This window comes from Arachis hypogaea, chromosome 10, assembly GCF_003086295.3.
Source record: "Arachis hypogaea cultivar Tifrunner chromosome 10, arahy.Tifrunner.gnm2.J5K5, whole genome shotgun sequence".
NCBI classification, from domain to species: Eukaryota; Viridiplantae; Streptophyta; class Magnoliopsida; order Fabales; family Fabaceae; genus Arachis; species Arachis hypogaea.
In genome coordinates, this window is record NC_092045.1 from 95,196,324 (window position 1) to 95,217,474 (window position 21,151).

Below are 21,151 nucleotides of genomic sequence, written 5' to 3' on the forward strand. Positions count from 1 at the left end.
TTAGAAAATTAGTTCTTCTCTTGCATTGCATCCAGATCTAACATACTATACTGACTGGGTATAGATGACAAGGCCTGAATTGGGCGCAGGGCAGGCAGAAGATACATACGTGATGCCTCAATCGGGGTCCGGTATAAACTCTTCCTGATCATCATCATCCTCGAAAGAACCACGCTCGTTCCTATCCACAACATACTCCTCGTCAGAGTCCTCACCATCGACCTCCATGTCTTCCACTGGATTGACAACATGAATCGGTGGTGGTGCGAGAGGTGGGTCATCCTAGACGAAGTCTGACGACCCAGATCCATCGCCATCGACGTCACCAACTTTCACAGAAAGCTCCACCATTTGCTCTGCCATAATTCTCCCATGAATGTCAAACATCAGGCGCACATGTTCATCACTATGGAGCCAAAACAGACGAAACCGAAAAACTCCATTTCCAATCGGTGCTAGCAACCTATATCCCACCCTTCCGATCTCTTTTCTCCCGCTACCGTCGACGCTATCCAATATCAGACTCTTCAATTCTGACAATGAATTTACTGGCAAAGTACGCAATAGAATGGGATTTTCACACTCAAATATTACCCCCATTATCACTATTTCTCATACGGTAATTCGGATACACACTTACAACTAAGTATCCACTACTACTAGATATTTTGGCTTATTTTTGGGAAGGAATAGGTAGAAAAGAAATAGTGAAGTATTTTCGGTGAATATAAAGGATTGCACATCTTTTTATAACTGTTGAAAATTTGTCTTAACGTATCTCATTTATAGTGTAAATGTCATAATTACTCTATTATCTCGTTTATAGTACAAACGAGATACATGTAAATGAGATAAAACCAAGTAGAAATAAAAAGTATATATCGTTTACATTGTAAACGAGATAAGAGATGCGACGTACATTTCGGTAAAAACGCTCTAAATTATATATATATATATCGCTAATTAAAATATTTATTTTATTTATTTAAAAAAAATTCAATTGTCCATGAGTTGGTTTAGAATTCAAAACCAAAAAATTATATTTTCAATAAGAAAATAGAAATATATTGATTAAGTATATAATAAATATTAGATTATTGAGATAATTATATAAAAAGAAAGAGAGAAATTAATTTTTGATTGAATATAGTCTATTAATATATAAACAAAATTTTATGAAAATGATACAAATTAATGTTAACTTAAATATTAAAAAATATTGATCACTCTAAATTTTATATACTAATTTTTTTAACAAGATTTTAAACATCAATATAAATAAAGGAAATTTATCAATCAATTTTAACAAATATTTTTGTCCATAAAATATGTCTACTAAATGGCTGCACAAAGCACGGACACACCAGTTCATGGAATGAAAAGCTTATTAGCAATCATCTATAGTTCATAAATCATTCCCACTTTGACCATACGCTGATGGGGAACATCAAATACTTTGCTTGTTTGTTGCCTCAAGTTTTTTACCAAGAAATTGTATCCATAATTGATCAAGAACTTCTTCCTTATATTAGATTCTTTGCGAGCAATCACCTCTCTTTCACCAATAAAGTGAACAATACCTGCATCCACTGCTTGGTCAATAACATTATTAGTTCTTGTTACTTCATCACTTTCACCATTTTGGAGGTTCTCTTGTGACACTAAAATTTCATCAGCAACAAACTCCCTAAGCCTTCTGACCAGCACAATCTCGAAAGACTCGTGCTCACTGCGAAGATCGGTGTAGCCATATCGCACGACACATCGATACACGTTGAGCTCTTTCGACCCGATTCGATTGAAGAGGAACCGATCTTCCACAGGAACTTTGCTAATAGGCAATGACTTGATGCACACAAATACAAGAACAGAGTGTAATGCATGCACATTTTTAATGTAGTGCTTGAAAATAGGTGGAATACCATCAACAAGATCAGAGTAGAATATGGCCAATCCTGGGACATTGCAAACATTTGTGCTGCCAATAATGTCTTGAACCATTTCTGGAGACATCTTGTTCTCCAATTCATAGTAGTACTTTCTTCTATTCACATCATTCCAAGTGTACATTATGCACATTAGTACTACAGCAAATGCCAGAGGAAGATACCCTCCATCTTTAAATTTGAATAGTAGTGAGCTTAGATAAACAAGTTCAATTGTCACAAAGACAAGAATATAGCCAATTACTAACAACACGTTTGTCTTCCATATCATTAACATTACTATAACCATGAAAAATGATGTGAGTGTCATCACAAACACCACTGCAATCCCTGCATTTTCAAAATCATGTGAGATATTTTAGAGTTTTAATTCATTCACATGAATGCAAGTAAATATTTCAATTTATGTTATGCAGATCCTATTTGATAATTGTTTAAGGACAAAAATATAAAATAAAATATTATTAGAAGAGCAGATTGTTACCATAAGCATTGCCAATTGCTGCACTTGTTTTAAAGCAAAAAGTGACGACAATACAAAACAGCATGAGAATGTAATTAATTTCAGGAATGTAAACTTGTCCCGAGACTTTTGCTGATGTGTGCACAACTTTCACGTTAGGAAAACACCCCATCGCAAGAGACTGTTGTATTATAGAGAATGCCCCAGAAATCAAAGCTTGAGAAGCTATAATGGCTGCCATAACAGCAATTACAAACATTGGCCAATATAGAGGATCTGCATAACATTCACCCAATGGAATTAATTGACAAACTATTAAAATGGGGTCAGATAAGAAATTAAATTACATCTATTGATGATTTTACGATCAAATATTAGATATATATTTATTTATGTATTTCTAGCTATATAATAATTTAAGTTCTAAGAAAGATAATCTACATTTCAAGAATATGGTATACTAATAATGTTTTCTGTATATAAAAAAGTATAACAAATTATTTTAGATTAATATGAATATTTGCAAACATAGTTTCTATTCTAAGCAAAAGTATGTAATAACGTAACAATAATTACTTAATTAAAAAGTATCACCTGGCACGGAGGCATAAAAAGCGTTTGGACCATGATCCATGTGTTTGCGAAGATAAGATGCTTGTCCACTATAACATAATATGATAGAAGGGTAAACTATAGTGCACGTACTTAACCGTATTGCTCTTACTGAGAAATGACCAATATCAGCAAAGAATGCCTCAGCTCCTACACAATATAATTACTTAGTTTCCACCAATTTCATGCATTATAACTAAATGTTAATTAGTTTTAACTACTCTATCTTTTCAATAGTTCTCTCAAATTTTGATAATTAAATAACAATTAATTACCTATATTTAGTTATTCAACTGTAAATACTTATCAACTTATATATTTTTATATTTACCAACATTTATTTAATACTAATTATTTTGAAAATAAAAAGAGTTGAATGGTAATTTGAGGAAGCACAAATTTATTACTATGAAAATTAAAACAGAGAAGAAAAATAAAAAGATGTGAACGAACCTGTAACGCAAAGAATAATTCCACCAAGAGAAACCCAAGCATGTTTTTTGTTCCTCTTAAAGTAGCTAACTATGCATAAAGGGTTTATTGCTTTGAGCACGGTAGGATCATATTTGATGATGTTATAAACACCAATAGTTCCGATACAAATGAACCACAGAGTAAGAATTGGTGCGAAAATGTATCCTACTTTATCTGATCCAAGTCTTTGTATCGAAAACAGGAGGATTAAAATCAAAATTGATAGCCAAACAACTTTTTCTGTGAATAAAGAACATAAAAATATAAGTCATGAGCATGTTGTTAATATTTAATCAGATTATTTTATGAAATTTAATTTTGATGAAATTAATTTTATATATCCATTCAGTTACATAACTCTAGGTTAGTAAAATATAAAAAAAAAAAAAAAGAAAAAGAAGTACCTCTTGTCATTGCAGGAGTAGCTTGCATAATTCCTTCCATGGCAGATAAAACTGCAACCCAAAAAAAAGAAAATTCACATCTGTTGTCTTTGATTTATTTATTTTTGTAGAACTTAATGTTAGATTAAGAGCCGTTTGGGAAGTAGCAGAAGCTACTTTTTCTGACTTTTAAATTATGAAAAGTCACTCCATGTGTATTTGGCACTAATTTAAAAAGAATTTTTAACTTTTGAAAAAGTTAATTCAAAGCTTTTTTAAGAAGTAGAAATATATGACTCCTCCTCCTCTATAAGTCATTCTATCATTTCCATAAAAAAAATCACCTCAAAACAAAAAAGATCAATTTTTATTCTTGACTTTGTAAAAAAATACTGGAAATACTGGCTCTCCATCACCATTTTCATCAAAGGTTTCATCTGCTAAAAGCATTGGCTTTCTACCATCATTTTCACATAATGATTTATCTGCTGAAAATATTGACCCTCCACCACCATTTTAAAACAATGTTCCATCTGAACCACATATATTTCTTTCAGTTTTTTTTTATCATTTTATCACTCTATTTTTATTATTAAATTTGTATTTAACATTGTGTGTGGTATAAAATCTCAGTTTTAATTTTATTTTTTTTCATGTGATTTTATTTTTATATAGCTGCTATTATTATTGTGCTATTATAAAGAATTAATTGCCTAAATAATTGTAATTTTAGTGATTAGGTTATAGAAAATCAACATTTAATATTAAAAAGTATTTGTTATCATCGTTGTTTTAATATCCATTTTTTGTGAAAAAAATTGTATTTTTTAAGTTATTTATCCAAACGCTACAACTTTAAAATAAGTACTTCTATAACTAAAAATTCAAATACAAAATAACTTATTTACAAGTTACTATTAATAAAAGTCCTTGTCGGTTAGGCTCTTTTTTCAAAAGAACTTATTTAAGTCGTTTATCCAAACTGGGCCTAAGTATTCATGTAATATATACATGAGAAATTTGTTGAGTATACATAGACATAATAAATACTTATATATGAAATAATTTGCAAAATAGCTAGACACACACACATACACATCAATACCTAATTTAGACACCAAAACAAAAATCAAAACCTAGTTTTGTTTTTTTATTTACTATTATTTTTTAGAAGTTTAAAATTATTAAAGAAATGTAATATAAATTAAAGCTTTTGACATACACTTCTTAAAATGTGAGAACTTCATTTCATATTCTAGCTTAAGCAATTCAATGCAATGGCACATTCTACCATTGATTTATTGATTCAGGAGGGAAATTGAATATATACATACCTCAAAAAATGTAGTAGCAATCCTTTTTTTCGCACTTTTATTTTTTAAAGAATTGTTTCAATTTTTATTAACAAAATCTAAATGTCGAAAGGAAAAAAACTCATGTCTATATTAATTAAAATCTAATAATAATAATAATAATAATAGTAATAATAATAGTAATAATAATATCTCTAGCCACTAAATCCAGACACGAAGCATAGTGTAATCAATTTGGGTTTCTTGTCTTCTTTTTTGTTATATCAGGTTATATTTTAACTAAAAGTATGATAGTCACATATATATTACTTTTAATATAAAATAATATAAAATATATTATACAGTTATTTATATCTATTTTTTTACGATCATGTATGTATATATTAAAATCAATCATTAAAATTAATTATTAGTACAAAATACATATTAAAATATAAAATACACATTGAAAATGAATTAAACAATATATTTATTTGTATATAAATATATGATGACTGATTTTAATATATAAATAATATTTTTTTATTTTTTTAATAATTAACTATACAATCAATAAAAAAATAATTATCTTTATTGAAATAACATTATATAACTAAGTACACTATAAAACTGTTTTAGTATATCGATTTATTTATTATTATTTTTTTTTTTATTTCTCACACTATTCCCAAACCCCATAAATAAGGACTAATTCGCCAGGATATTGAATTCCATTTAAATCGAAAATTAAATTTTATATATTATAAACATGATTCTTAATTAATAAATAGCGACAAACCTGATATGCAAGGAGTTAGGACGCCATCTCCAATAACCATGGAAGTACCAATCATGGTAGCAATCAATAACATGTATTTGGCAAAAGTACTGTTCTCTAATGAAGACTTTATCTTGGAAGCTATCTTTGTACGATTGCTACTTGGCAATTCTAACCGATAATTAGAAACATTTTCATCCTCTGCTTGTTGGTTTGGAATCATTCCCACTTTTGCATACCGACATATCAACGAGTATAAGGCAAAAGTTCCTCCTAAACAAATCAAATCAATACTCATCAATTATACAAATATATATGCTATCAATATTTTCTAGTTCATTATATTGTTACCCAAAAAAAAAAAATCCAATCAAGAATAAGCATCAAAATGAAACTAATAACAAATTCATCTCTTATGAATTTTTTATACGATTATTCGATTTTAAAATTCACAGGCATGATTTACGAAAATATATTACAAATTATCTACCTACAGAAAGAACTCATACATAAAAAGGCAAAAAGGAGTAGAATGAAAAATAAATGTGTTACCTACCTTCTCCATTGTCGTTGGCTCTCAAGACAATTACAATGTACTTAATCATAGGAAGGAAAGTGAGAGTATAATAGATCAAAGAGAGAACTCCCAAAAGGTCTTCATTATCTTTTATGCCATTTGCAAAGGTGCTGGGGAGAACATACAATGGTGATGTTCCAAGGTCTCCAAAAACAACTCCAATACTTTGAAATGCTAGCTGTAGTGTCATTGACCATGATAGTATCCTCTGAAAATTAAACATATCACAAACTCTTTTTAATTAATTAATTAATTATCGTAATCATGATTAATTAATGTGAGAAAACCAAACCTTGTTGTGGTATTCATGGCAGCCCTCCTCCATTGTTATGATCAGGAACGACTTATTATTGCTTTAGTTTGCTGCTACTGCCATATCAATGAAGACATTGCTTCTTGTATTTTATACAGCAAACTAGCAAAGTGGGATGAAATAACGTACGGGCTTGACGCCTCTAAAATTCAACTAACTTACTAACCTAAACAATAACTTCACGCGTACGACCCATATAAACAAATTTCACGCGTATAGAATCTGTCTAAAATTAGTCCAAATATTTTGGCCACACTTTTTTGCGCTATGAAATTAAGATCATTCGATTGCATTTATACAAAATTCAACTCTTTAAATTAAGGATTAGTTTGGATTGAATTTTAAAAATATATTTATTTTTTATTTTTAAAAAAAATTAATAAACAAAAATTATTTTAAATTTGAATATATTTTTTAAAAAAATTTTCAAATATTAAAAACGTCTTTTGCTTTTTATTTTTTTTAAAATAAGGTATTATTAACTAAAAAAAGTAAATAATTTATTATTTTTTTAATAAAAATACTTTTTCTAAAAAATTATCTAAATAGATTTTAAATTAAACAAAAATATTTTATTATTTAAAAAAAATACTTTTTTCACTCAAAAAAATCCATGTAGAGGACTAACACTAAGAGTCGATTTGAATTGTCTTTCGAAAAAAAGTACTTAGTTTTTTCATCTTTTAAAAAAAAATTAACCAACAAAAATTATTGAGCAATGCTAAGGGGTCAGCAATTTTTGTGATTGTTAGCCATCAATGATGATTTGATGGTGTGAGATTGGTGTGAAATTTCATCCAATGGCTCACCTTTCTCTGCTGGTTACATGCTGGCCAAAATTTAATAAAACTGCTGGCCCCTAGACTTTTTCAAAATTATTTTATATTTAAATATATTTTTTTAAAAAAATTTCAAATATTAAAAACTTCTTTTGCTTCTGACAACATCTCAAATACTACAACATCTCCCCGAATGCGCATGCCTTAAATCGGATTAGAGATTTACTTTGTAAAGAAAATAAAAAATATCTTCAAAATTTTGAAATTTCAAAACTCTTTTTTCCATTATTTTACACTTATTTACTTTAATTTGAAGTGTTACTAAACTATATTTTTAAATAAGAAAAATAAAATAACTAAATATATATATGAATAACAAAACAATAATAAAAATAAAATATTTAATTTTAATTTTTTATAATTTTTTATTTAAATATGAGAATCTGAAAATTAGATCTACAAATACATATCTAAAATCTACTTATGAATTGAATTGTATCCTTAAATTCTATATTAGATACAAACAAATACCACAAGTAGAAAGACATGATTTTTTTTCCTTTACCAAATCATGGATTAATGTCTACATGCATTTGATTACTTAATAAATCAATATGCCATGAATATATATAATTCGTTTCATAAAAATATCTAATTGCATTAAAAAGAAACTAATAATAACGATATTAAATGTAATTTTAAATATATACGATTGTTTAATCAATATTCTCTCTTTCATAATATTTATCTAAAATAGTCAAAGGATTATAAGAGGAAAAATATATTTGATAATAATAGAAATAAATTACCTGTAATATCAAACTATATCATTAAAAAGACGAATTTCAGCATTTACATACAACTGAGGAACATTTAGGGTAAAAAACGTAAACAAGCCAAGGAGAGAAAAAATTGACACAAATAAGCCAAAGCAAAATCTGATTCATCAATCAACCAAAACACATTTCTATGTAGTTCGAACCAACATGGTTCGAACTCACTTTCCACGTAATTCGAACCAAATAGGTTTGAATTACACATTGTAACCCATAGCCACATAATTCGAACCAATTTGATTCGAACTCTAACTTCATAATTCGAACTAATTAGGTTCGAATTACACTGAAAAAATAGTCACCAAGTAATTCGAACTAACATGGTTCGAATTACTCAGAATTCGTTCCACACAGCAATTTAAGTTACGAACATAGTTTCCGCATCATGTCTTAATAAAACTCGTACAGTTATTTATTTCGGTATGCATTAGACATACATTTCGTTTAAAAATGCGGAGACAGAACATATTCATTAACTAAAATCCCATTCAAAGTACATCGCACTAACATTAACAAATTCTATCAGTCACTAACTACAAGTAAGAAAACCGATAATAGTGTAATTTAAACGCGAAATTGAAATAACAAAAGTACCAAAGCCACCAATACACTTAATCATGTCCCCGTGTGTGCTCTGCTCCTCCGAGCTGTGGGCAACTTCGACGTGTGTGGCCGGGCTGCCGATAAAGCCCACATCTCTTTGGTCGGTTCGGATCTGCCTCGTCCATATTGGTCCGTATCCGAGTGGACCTCGGACGACCCTCTCTCGCACGCCTCTTATTGGGGTCAGGGATGACAGTCGGCCCGTCATATGGTGGCCAAAAACCCTCCGGAATGGGAGGTGTAAAACCCATCCAATACACACTGAAGATCAAACTAAGACGATATACCTGGTGAACGTAAGGCTCCCATGTAAGCCGTGAGTAGGCACAGCATGCCAGTGCGTGGGGACACAGGAAATGAAGTGCCTGAAAGTATCCGCAGTCACATGTGTGAGATGCAAGCGAGACTTTGTAGCTACCCAGTGAGAAAGAACCAATCAGAGTTGTCTCTGCGACGGTGAACTCGGAGTTATCCCTGTCGTACACAGTAACCGTGAAGCACCTAGCCGTCTTCAAGTTGGCCTCTATACACTTCAACAAGTGCTGACTAAATTGTTGTCCGGTTCCCATCTGTGCCTTAGCCTCTCTCCCTTTGCGAACAAATAATTCGGCCAACCTTCCGTATGTTGCCGTCGCTAGCGAGCACACAGGAAGGTTTTTGACACCCTTGAGGATCGAGTTCACACACTCAGATATATTCGTCGTTATGTGTCCAAATCTACGCCCCTCATCACAATGCTGTGTCCACAATGAATACTCAATCCGGTTCGCCCAGTCACACATCGCCGGGTCTTCGGACCTAAGAATATCAAACCAGTAATGGAACTCGACCTCGGTCTTAGCGTACGCCGCATTCACAAGTAGCCTCCTTGCGTCTTTGCCTTTGAAGGTGAGGGCAAAATTTGCCACAACATATCGAATGCAGAATGCCCAGTATGCAGACGGAGGTAACCAGCCTCCGTCAGGAGCCTCAAGCGTGGCCTTGATGCCGTTATGCCTGTCCGAGATAACCAACAGACCCGGCTGCGGTGTCACATGCTCACGCAAGTGGGAGAGAAAGAAGGACCACGACTCAGCATTCTCACCCTCGACTAATGCGAATGCAACAGGGAGTATGTTGGAGTTCCCGTCCTGTGCAATCGCGACAAGCAACGTTCCACCATACTTGCCATACAGATGGGTGCCGTCAATACTAATTAGGGGCTTGCAATTACGGAATGCCTCGATATACGGTGGAAACGTCCAGAATAGTCTGTGAAAATAAGCTCAAGACTCGTCCAACTGTCCACCGACACGAGCAGAGCTTATCCTTAGGACTGCAACAGTACCAAGCATCGTCAACTGGACTCCTAACACCCACCTTGGAAGCTCATTGTACGACTCATCCCAGTCACCATAGATGAGGGCAACAGCCTTCTGCTTCGCCAACCAGACCCTCTTGTAAGTCGGCCTAAACCCAAAGTGTGCGGCGGTGGCATTTAGGAGCACCTTGATGCTGACGGATGCATCAGCCCTAACCATTGGCATAATGAATGCCGATATCACATGGTAATCCAAACTCCTGTGGCCACTGGAAATGGAGGTGGCGAGACAAGTATGCGGTCCGTTGTAACGTTTGACCTCCCAAAGTCCCTTGCGCTGTCGGAGACCAAGTCGAATCAACCATGTGCACCCATTGTCGAACTCAAAACACTTGCCCACATATCGGCGATAGTCAGACTCCACGACCTTATACTGTACCCCTCGACGGATGCTGTAAGTCTGGACACTTAACAGGGCTTCTTCTTTATCCAGAAATTGCTGACCAACCTGAAACTCTGTCAGACCTACAGACCCTTCAGCATCTCTAGCGCCAAATCCAGCCGGCTGTCCAGGAACCCCCTCCTGCCTCATGGCATCCAAGTCCAAAGAGGAAAAATGTGGAGGGTACTGCTGCGTGCTAGAGCTAGAACCACCGCCCGCCCCAGCAGGCTCACTTGCTCCAACATCATCGCCACTGTCATCAGCAATCATATCCGACTCGACATCAACGTCCTCTGGATCATCCAAGAATCCATCTCCAACCCCATCCGGTGTAGCACACTGTAAAGAGGTCCGCAGATATTCCCCTTCTCCGACCTCATCGCCTACACTGCCGTTGAGATCAACAGCGAACGAAGGGGAGGCGACAGGTTGGACGGGTGGCTCGTACGCAGGGACGGAGGAAGATGCAACGGCAGGTCTGGAGCTAGAACCGGATACCGTGGCTATCATGGTGGTATTTTGGTACAAACCCCTCGAGCTGGACACCGCGTCAACCAACTTTGCCAACAGTTCTAGTGTCCTCACCTCTGAAAACTGCTGGCGATAATAAAACATGACCTGCAAGTCCTCATCACTCCCGATCGTGAAACAATCGTACTTTACGGTTTTCTGGAGCACTGTGATTGGAATTCGATAAAAAAAACTTCCTAACCCGTTTCACACCTTCTAGACTAAGTTTCAGCAGTATAGAGCTAACAAGGTCCTCATACCTCGTCGTAGGCCTGACGATAATACAGAGAGAATCCTTATCAGTGAACTTCACACCGGAACGAGTTTTCCTCTTAATGGATCCTTTGTGGTGAACCAACACTATGAACTCTCCTCACTAGCCATCTTACCCCCCTCTAATGATAGCAACTCACGTTCACACTATATATATACAGGTCTGGTCCTCACTAATTCGAACCAGCCTAGTACGAAATATGGTTTGTGTAATTCGAACCAAGCTGGTTCGAATTACTTGAGGAGTGTAATTCGAACCTAATTGGTTCGAATTATGAAGTTAGAGTTCGAACCAAATTGGTTCGAATTATATGGCTATGGGTTACAATGTGTAATTCGAACCTATTTGATTTGAATTACGTGGAAAGTGAGTTCGAACCATGTTGGTTTGAACTACATAAAAATGTGCTTTGGTTGATTGATGAATCAGATTTTGCTTTGGCTTATTTGTGTCAAATTGTTCTCCCTTTGACTTGTTTACGTTTTTTTACCCGAACATCTATTATTGTGTTTCTCTAAATTACATAATTGTCAAAAATAATTTTGAAAAGGGAAATCAACTCTATGTGCTAATATATAAGTAATAGTTACTCTCTTTAATTAAAATCTTTAGAAAAAACAGGCTAATTCATGTAGTATATATTCGTTTTCTGAATAAGTGTTCACTTTTAAATTTTCACTTAAATTAAGAAAATAATTTGAAGTGTATTGGATTAAGTTAAAAAATAAATTATAAAATTACTCTTAATAAAAGTTATTCTCTTGATGAATTACTTTACTAATATTATTTTTCGTGAGTCTATGGTTTTTTTTAAAAATTAATAATAGTGTTATATTGATTTACTGGGTAAACAGTTATTTGTTAAAAAAATAAAATAATAGTTAAAGAATATATTTACATAAATATATATGTGAGCAAATTAATACATCAAAGGTAAGAGAAACTAACATAGATATATCCGAAAGAAAATTCCAAGGTGCAAATATCAAAGTTTAAGACTCGACTCGTGAAGATAAATCAGTCTGAGCACGAGGTAAGCATCAAAGTGGTCTCTGAAGTTAACTATCGCTAAATCGGTCCTAGATCTCTAGTACTCATAGTGGTCCTTCCGGTGAATTTTGTCCAGCTGGCGCAACCGGAAAGCTGACCTGGCGTCGTTGGTGACACGTTACCAGCGCAACGGCTAGCTGACGTGGCGCAGTAAACATTTTGGACTCAATTTGGTCCCTAATTTTAGGTTAAAAACCCTAACCCCCAATTGACTCTCTTCTCCTTTCTTCTCCATCGCACACGTTGTTCCCCTGTACTCTCCGTCACACTCTTCACTCTTTATTTCTCCCTTCGATCGTCATCTTCCTCTGCATCTATTGGATTCTGTAAACGATGATGTCCCCGAATAAATTTCCGGCGGATCGAGGCTCTCCTCCTCAACCTCTAAGGTAAAATTGTATCTCAAGAGAAAAACCTAAAATTCTCCCTATTTCTCTAATATTTTGCTTTTGGATATGCACATTATTAAACGGTTATTTCTAATTTGTGGCAATATTTATTATTATTGGGTTTTATCCTGTGACAATGGAATAGGAGATTTCTGCTTTATGGTATTTTTTAGTGCACCAATATTTTAGCATTTGATTGTAGTCGTTATCTTAATGTTTCAGTTGTTTTAAGAACTCGGTTGTAGCTACTGATTCAAACTTTTTATGATGATTATTCCTACCTTACCATGCTGTCTAATATGTACTAGATTAGTTTGATTTGTGTTTGTAGTTGGCTCAGTGCTAGTATGTTACTGTGACACATTGACACAGTAGACAAGATAATATTAGGAATCAGTGTGGATTGTGGACAAATTTGGTGTATCATTTACTGTAGGAAAGACATGACTATCTAGTTTTATGTGACTTATCAATTAATAATGATAATATAAGAAAGTCTTGGGTGGTCTGGTCTTGGGAGAACAAGATAGTGGATGTTAGATTAAGAAGATTATATTGGATGTTTGGTAGGAAAATATTTAAAAAGGGTGGTCCTAACTTGTAGACAAAATTAATAAGAGCTTGGATTTAGATGGTGTGTTTCAGTGTTTGTGGATATGATTTCTGGTAAGATACAAATATATTGTTTGATTTATGTAGTTGATGTGGTGCAGTAGGGAAAAGCTTTATTGTACTTAGGAATTTCTGAGTCTCGTGACATTCTACTATGCCATACTGATTAGTGATTGGGTTTGTTCTTAGCATGCTGATGATAATCTTCCATTTGTAGACAAACACCATTGCAAATTATTCATGTTGCTGCAAATTTCATGAGGATATGGTTGATATACTCCATGAATCGCTACTTAACCTAAAGTGGAGCTTCGGTCGTTCTTTTCTTGTTTGCCTGCATAGCTCATGCAACAATCCTCTTTTTGATTTCGCAAAAGTCTTGGAAGGGCAGGCCACTTTCTAATACACAGGTAAATTTAACTATTTTCATCTTAGGGCAGAGTGCTATATACAAACCAATACATTCATATCCAAAGGTTTTAGTGATATGAACAGTCCTTGACTAGTACCATTTGTTTTTCAGGTTGTGCCATCCATAATAAATGGTGCTATAACAGCATTGTATTTTGTCTTGTGGGGAAAGAGACTGAGATCATGTGAACCAGTTAGGTTGGTTTTAATATGCTTGTAGAAAATTTTAGTTTGTAAGATTACTGTGCCATATTATTAGTCTTTAACTATGTCTTTTTACTCATGCAGCATCTTGAATGAAATTCATTCGCATAGAACCCTGATAACTGATTTACAGTTTGTCATTGACCAATTGTTGTCAGCTGCCATCATTATATAGTTATTTCTTCATTATATTAGTATTGCGCATGTTGAGTGATGCTTGAAATCAGATTTTTAATTTTTTATTTATGAACTTAACATAGTTATTCTCTTTCTTACTAATTCAGAGCAATACTGTCTGAGTATTCTGGTGCTGTCCTTGGGGTACTATCTGCACTGTTATATGGGAGGAGAAGCAATTTGTGGAAAAATGTGAAACTTTCAGATTGTAACATTCATAGATATATCATACAAATGTGTCCTCATGATGCTTCCAAATGATCGTGGGTTGTTGGAACTCCCAACTGCGTTGCTAGCGCTAGCCATAACGTGTGCTTTTCGAAGATGAAGAAGACACTGAAAACTCACCTCTGGTGTGACGGAGAGTAGAGGAGAACAGCGTGTGCGATGGAGAAGAAAGGAAAAGAGAGTCAATTGGGGGTTAGGGTTTTTAACCTAAAATTAGGGACCAAATTAAGTCCAAAATGTTTACTGCGCCACGTCAGCTAGCCGTTGCGCTGCTAACGTGTCACCAACGACGCCAGGTCAGCTTTCCGGTTGCGCTAGCTGGACGAAATTCACCGAAAGGACCACTATGAGTACCGGAGATCAACTTCAGGGACGATTACAACTAATTTTTAACTTCAGAGATTACTTTGAGGCTCGAGGATAACTTCAGGGACTACTTTGATGCTTATCTCGCCTGAGCACATAAGTATATATACATATATATTAGAAAAATCAAAATAAGCTTAAATAACATAATTACAGAACTTATTTCTCCAAGATAGCCTCTAAAAGGAAATTAATACATCAAATACATAAGCAGTGGAGATAAAAGTATCTACATATATACACATATATAAAATAAAGCCCCAAAGACAAAGATTTTCACTATCAAAAGCTTCCAACATGCCTCAGCGAGGTGCCGCCTAACCTGCATCTGAAAACCACAAATATCCGTATGGAATGAGAACCGGGGGTTCTTAATGTAAGAACCGGCTTAATCGCTTTAGTAAAAATAATAATTTTTAAGTGCCCGGAGTAGATTCAAAATTTAGAAGTTTTTATTTGAAAATTTAAAGGTGAAATTTGATTTCAATGATTTTTTTGAGTTGGAAAATGTATCATTTTTGAAAAGTTTTTTTTAAAATGCTTAATAAGTAGTATATTAATGATTGGATTTTTGACGGTTTAGAATTTTACAAATGAAATCTCGTTGCAAGTATAGTTTCTAAACCAACACTAATCCTTTCATACAAAAATTTGAAACCTCTAAAATCTATAAACCGAAGTATTTAAACCTCGGGTCGTTCTCCCTAGGAATTACAATAAGGTGTCTTATTATTGGTTATGAGTTATGTTTTGGGGTTTTTGAGATTTTAGACAAGAAATATAAATGGCAAAGAAAATAAACTAACAACTAACAAAGCTCTTGACAAGATATGATAATTAGAAGTCCTATCCTAGTTATCTTCCTCAATTGTGACCACACATTGTTCATTGCTACCACTTAGTTAACCTCTAACCATGGAGGAAAGTCAAGTGGATGAATCAATTTGATTCCTCAAGTCCTAATCAACTCCTAAAGGAAAGACTAGCTTTAGAGGCATTCAAATCAATTAGAAACTTCTAATTATCAATCAACAAAGGAATTAGATAACTCGAGAGTCACTAATTACTCTACCTAGGCCAAAAGGAACAAAATCTATACTAAAATCCAACCAAGCATTTTATCAAACACTTAAAAGGCACAAAAGAAAAGCATAGTAATTTGACAACTAGAATGAAATCTAACAACTATTATTGCAAATAATTAATAACAACAATCAAAAGAAGCACAATTATTATGAATTACCTTGAATTGAATGGAAAGAAAATAGAAGGAACAAGAGTAGATCTACAACAAAGCATAGAAACAACATAAAGGAAATTACAACAAAAGAATAGAGGAAGATGAATGTAACAACAAAGAATTGAGAAGTAGAAGTAGAAGAGAACATGACTTAAAACCTAGATCTAAGAACTAAACCTAATCCTAATCCTAATTCTAGAGAGAAGTGAGAGCTTCTCTCTCTAAAACTAACTCTAAACTAATCCTAATGAGTGTGAATGATGGAATCCCCCTTTGCTCTTCAATCCTTGGCTTTAAATAGAATTTTTGGCGCCAAAGTTGGTTGGAATTGGGCCCCACAACCCTTCTGAATTTGCTTGCCACGTTTTCAATTAAAAATCATATACCAGCACTGACGCGTACGCGCACAACACGCGTACGCGTCCATGGGGTAATTCACAAGGTGTGCGTAAGCGCCTGGTGTGCGCGCGCGTCCATAGGTGAGTTCAATTCTTTGACTTTTCATGATCTTCTCCACTTTGTATGCTTTCCTTTCACTCCTTTGATTCATTCCTAGCCTTTTTCAACCTGAAATCACTTAACAAACAAGTCAAGGCATCTAGTGGAATCAAAGGTGAATTAAATTTAGCTAATTAAGGACCTAGAAAGCATATTTTCACACTTAAGCACAAATTGGGAGACAATCATGAAACCATGCTATTTCATTGAATAAATGTGGGTAAAAGGTCATAAAATCCCTTAAATTCAACATAAGATAAATCCTACAAATGGGGTATATATATATATTTAATGAGCTTTCAGCTCATTTCAACCCTAGAAACATGAGAGGGGGCACTAAGATGGTAAAGAGAGGAGAAGAGGGATGGCACTATTCACCTTCTCCTTGTTCTAGCCATAACTTGAGTTACGGAATTTCGATTGACGAGCCGTTTGTAGCCACGTGAAGCTCTCGTTGAGCTCTTCATTTCTATCTAAGAAAATCTGGTAAGAACTCGAAGCTCAAGCTCCAGTTTCCAGCCCTAGATTTCTGTATTTTTGGGTTAGAGTTTTTTAGTAGATTTTGTGATTTTGCTTGTTTAGGTGATCTCTAGTAGTAGGTAATTGTTGGACTTTATCCCAATCGCTTTTGGACAAGGTAAAGTTCCTCATATACCCTTGTAGTGTTGTATGTTGTGGTTTTTTGGTTTTGATTTTGGTGATATATGTGTTGTTAGTTTGAGCTTTGGTGCTTTTTGGAGTTATCTTGGCTTTTTGATGGTTTCGTGTGTGGAGGATAATCGGTCAAGGTATAGTTTCGGTTTTCTTTATGTAATATGTAATATTTCGTGAACCTTAGACTAGTTGACCTTAAGATAGGATTGAATGTTTTGGGTGTATGTTTAATTGTATGTGATTTTGATGTTTGAAGATAAACTGTATGATGGTGATGATGATATAGAGTTTTGGGATGAGAAATATATGAATTTGATGATGATTGTTGGTATTTAATGATTTTGAAAGTTGATGATGAATGTGTGATTTATTGTTGTTGATGAGGGTTTGTTGATATGGTTGATGATTAATGATGAATATTGATGTTGTTGGTAATTGAAGGTGAGTATTGAGATTGTTGATAAATGATGTGAATTATGGAGTTAGGATGATGATAAATTGATGCTTGGATTGATGAATTTTGAAAGAGTTGATAAATTGAGATATTAAATGTTGGATGTAGTATAGTTGAATAATGGTGGAATTTATAAGTTTTGATGTGAATATTAGGTTGAAATTAGCATTAGTTGAGGTGGGTATTAAATGGTTTGGATGATTGAATAGTTGATATGGTTGAGAAATGTTTGGTATAGATTTATGAACAATTTTGGTATTGTGGTGAGTAGGCTTTGATTTTGTTTTAAGTTGAGAGTTGTGGTAAATTGAATTTTCAAGATTTTGGTAAAAATGAATTTTTGGTGAACTTTGACGGATCATAACTTGAACCTCAAAGGTTAAAATTGCATGAAATTGTTTTAAATTAAAGATGGCTTTGAGAGCTTTAAATTGATATAAAGTTTGCAGAGAATGGATTTTTGTAAGGGAAGTTATGATCATTCAAAGTTTCGTGTTGAAATCTGAATTCTGTGAATGCTGCAGAATTTGTGATGTCTGGTTTGTGTGCGCACACACAGCCTTGTGCGCACTCACATCCTGTGTGTTTTTGAAAGTGTGTGGACGCACAGTCTTCTGCGCACGCACACATAGGGGAAGGCTTGCTAATGAGAGCGTTAGCACACTTTGTGCGCACACACAACCAACAAAGTTTTGTAAGCTGTGCGCACGCACACGTTGGAAGGTGCACTCTATTGAGGGCGTTCGCACGCCTTGTGCAGATGAACAGAGTTGAAAATTTCACTACATGTGCGTACGCACACATTTGAAAACTTTTCTAGACGTGCGCGCGCACACCCCTGTGTGTACGCACATGCCCTGTTTTTCAACTAAAATCTTGTTTTTAACTGTTTTACCTTCCTAACAAGCTTGTAAACTTCTGTGACACTTATTTAAGACCCTTTGGCTTATTTTCGGGTATCAAAACATGGGAAAGGTCCTAGGAGATTTAATTTGGGTTTTAGTTTGAAAAGTTAGAGAACGGAGGTTTAGGTTTCTGGTGTATTGAGGATGAGTTTGATTGATAGAGAAGGAATAGTAGTGAACTTGGTGATTACTGACAACGAATTGAGAAACTGATGAACCAATGAGTTTGGAATGGAAAATTATGAATTGATGATGGTTGTGATGAGTTGAGAACTTGGAAAGGAATAATGAAAAAATTTTTCTGCTTTTTTTTTTTTGTAGAAAAGATCTCCCCCTGAATCCAGAGATCAAAGTTCCACCTGAATTTGTGCTATGGAGTCTTGTGCTGAAATATCAAAGTGTAACGGAGAATACAAACAAGTAACTAACAGTGATATTTATATGATATAATCAAGAGATTGCAGTTGATCAACCAAGTCGTAAACTAATCATAAACGTTAATAAACCCAGTCACAAACTTTAAATATAAACTACAATAATGACTAAACCTCTTTATTTCTATTATTCTCTCTTTTGTCATGGAGAGAGCAAATATAGAGCCTATAAGAATTTGTTAGGAGCAGAAAGACATCCAAAAAAATCTTTAAAAAAATAACAATATTTTAGACAATCCAACGAGACATAAAAACAAAAGTAACAATAATTTAGTGACTAGTGTCCCTAAGCATTAGAACTGGATGAGAGTTCATCTTCCTCAGCATCCTCATCATCAGAAAAGATGTGCTTCGAGGTGAGATCATCAATGTACTCTTTTAGTATGTTGATTCTTCCTTTAGTTTTCTCTTTCAGTATATTAATTACACACTAAAACCATTATGAAAAAAGGACAAATAGGTCTCTGACCTTTTAGCCTGTAGAATTTAAGTCCCCGAGAATTTGAAAATATATTTAAGTCCTTGACTTTCTCAAAACATGGACATATCAATCCCTATGTGCATCCATATATCGGCCACGTCAGTATAACGGAAGTCTCGTTTGATTTTTCCGTTTAGCATGACAGATCTAAGTGAACAGAGGGATCGATATGTCCAGATTTTAAAAAAATCAAAGACTTAAATGTCCGTAAACCAAAAGGTTAATGACCTATTTATCATATTCTCAACCATTATTTACTTGTATTACACGTGCGTAATTATCATAGGAAAAAAATTGGTTGAAAATAAGCAAAATAATTGTTGATTGGTTTAAGGAAGCAATGAGACCGGTGCAAGACCAACTCTAACACATTGTTTGGTTTGAAGGAATATAAGTAGAAAGAAAATGTAAAGATAAAAATAGATGGAAAATTAAATGTTTTATTGTTTGATTTAGGAGAGAAAATGAAAAGAAAAGAAAAAAAGTAGCGTGGGACTCATGTAACTCTTTTTTCTTCATTCATGAGATGAAAATGAATGGAAAATATGTCAATAATGTCAAATTGACAACTTTGTCCTCTATTTAATAAAAATGGTAAAATTTCTAAATTTAGTCTATTTGAAATTTTAAAACACATCTCTCATCTTATTTAATTTAAAAAAATATTTTTGTTAATAAAAATAATATATTAAAATTTTGAAAACTAATTTAAATGATTATTTTTTCTTAAAAAATGACTTAAATATATTAATAAGGATATAAACTAATTTTTTCCTATTTTTTTTCATTCATTTTCTCTTCATGGTGGATTATATGGTGTAGAAATAAAAAATTTTTTACACCTATAAAACATTGGTATCATATTTTTAGACCAACATGTAGTGGACTAAATCATTCTAAAATTTCAGAAATGATGTAGACATGGTATGATTTATAAGTACTATCATTTTGCACATAGATTAACAGTTTCATTAAAAAAAAGTATAATAGTATTTTATAATAATTGATTATATGTTGGACTTATTATATTGGATCAATATGTTATTTCATGTAGTTGTGGGCTTATAAAAAAATAAATATAAAATTAATTTATCATATATTTAAAAAAATTATATTTATGAAATATAAATTAATTTATTTATCATTGTTAAAAAAAAGTTATCATTAATTCTAATTTTTTCTCGGCTTTTGTAACTCTTTTACTAATGTGCTATTTTTTTAAAAAAATTATTATTAAAATATTATTTTTTAAATTCATTATTTAAATATTACTTTTATTAAGGTAACAACAGATTTATTATTTATTTTTAGTTATAATTAATTATCATAATATACAAAATGACATTTGAATAATTAATTAAAAAAAAGTGACATTTTGATACTAAATTTTAAAATAGATACACAACAATAAAATTGTCGGTCTTTGTCACATAAATATATAGAAATAAAAAAACCAATTGACTTGG

At 33.2% G+C, this 21,151-nt stretch overlaps 1 protein-coding gene and 1 pseudogene across 1 annotated transcript; one reads left to right on the top strand and one right to left on the bottom strand.

Moving 5' to 3' along the window:
- Positions 1 to 1,133: 1,133 nt before the first annotated feature.
- LOC112718306 (potassium transporter 5-like) lies at positions 1,134 to 7,105 on the bottom strand. The gene is made up of 8 exons (XM_025770103.3): positions 6,818 to 7,105; positions 6,505 to 6,733; positions 5,970 to 6,221; positions 3,900 to 3,950; positions 3,475 to 3,735; positions 3,004 to 3,171; positions 2,431 to 2,685; positions 1,134 to 2,276 (listed from the first exon to the last, which is right to left on the bottom strand). The coding sequence occupies exons 1-8, from the start codon at positions 6,848 to 6,850 to the stop codon at positions 1,399 to 1,401; spliced, it is 2,127 nt and encodes a 708-aa protein (XP_025625888.1). The 5' UTR covers positions 6,851 to 7,105; the 3' UTR covers positions 1,134 to 1,398.
- A 5,860-nt stretch (positions 7,106 to 12,965) lies between these two features.
- LOC112717755 (uncharacterized) lies at positions 12,966 to 14,686 on the top strand (annotated as a pseudogene).
- The last annotated feature ends 6,465 nt before the right edge of the window (positions 14,687 to 21,151 follow it).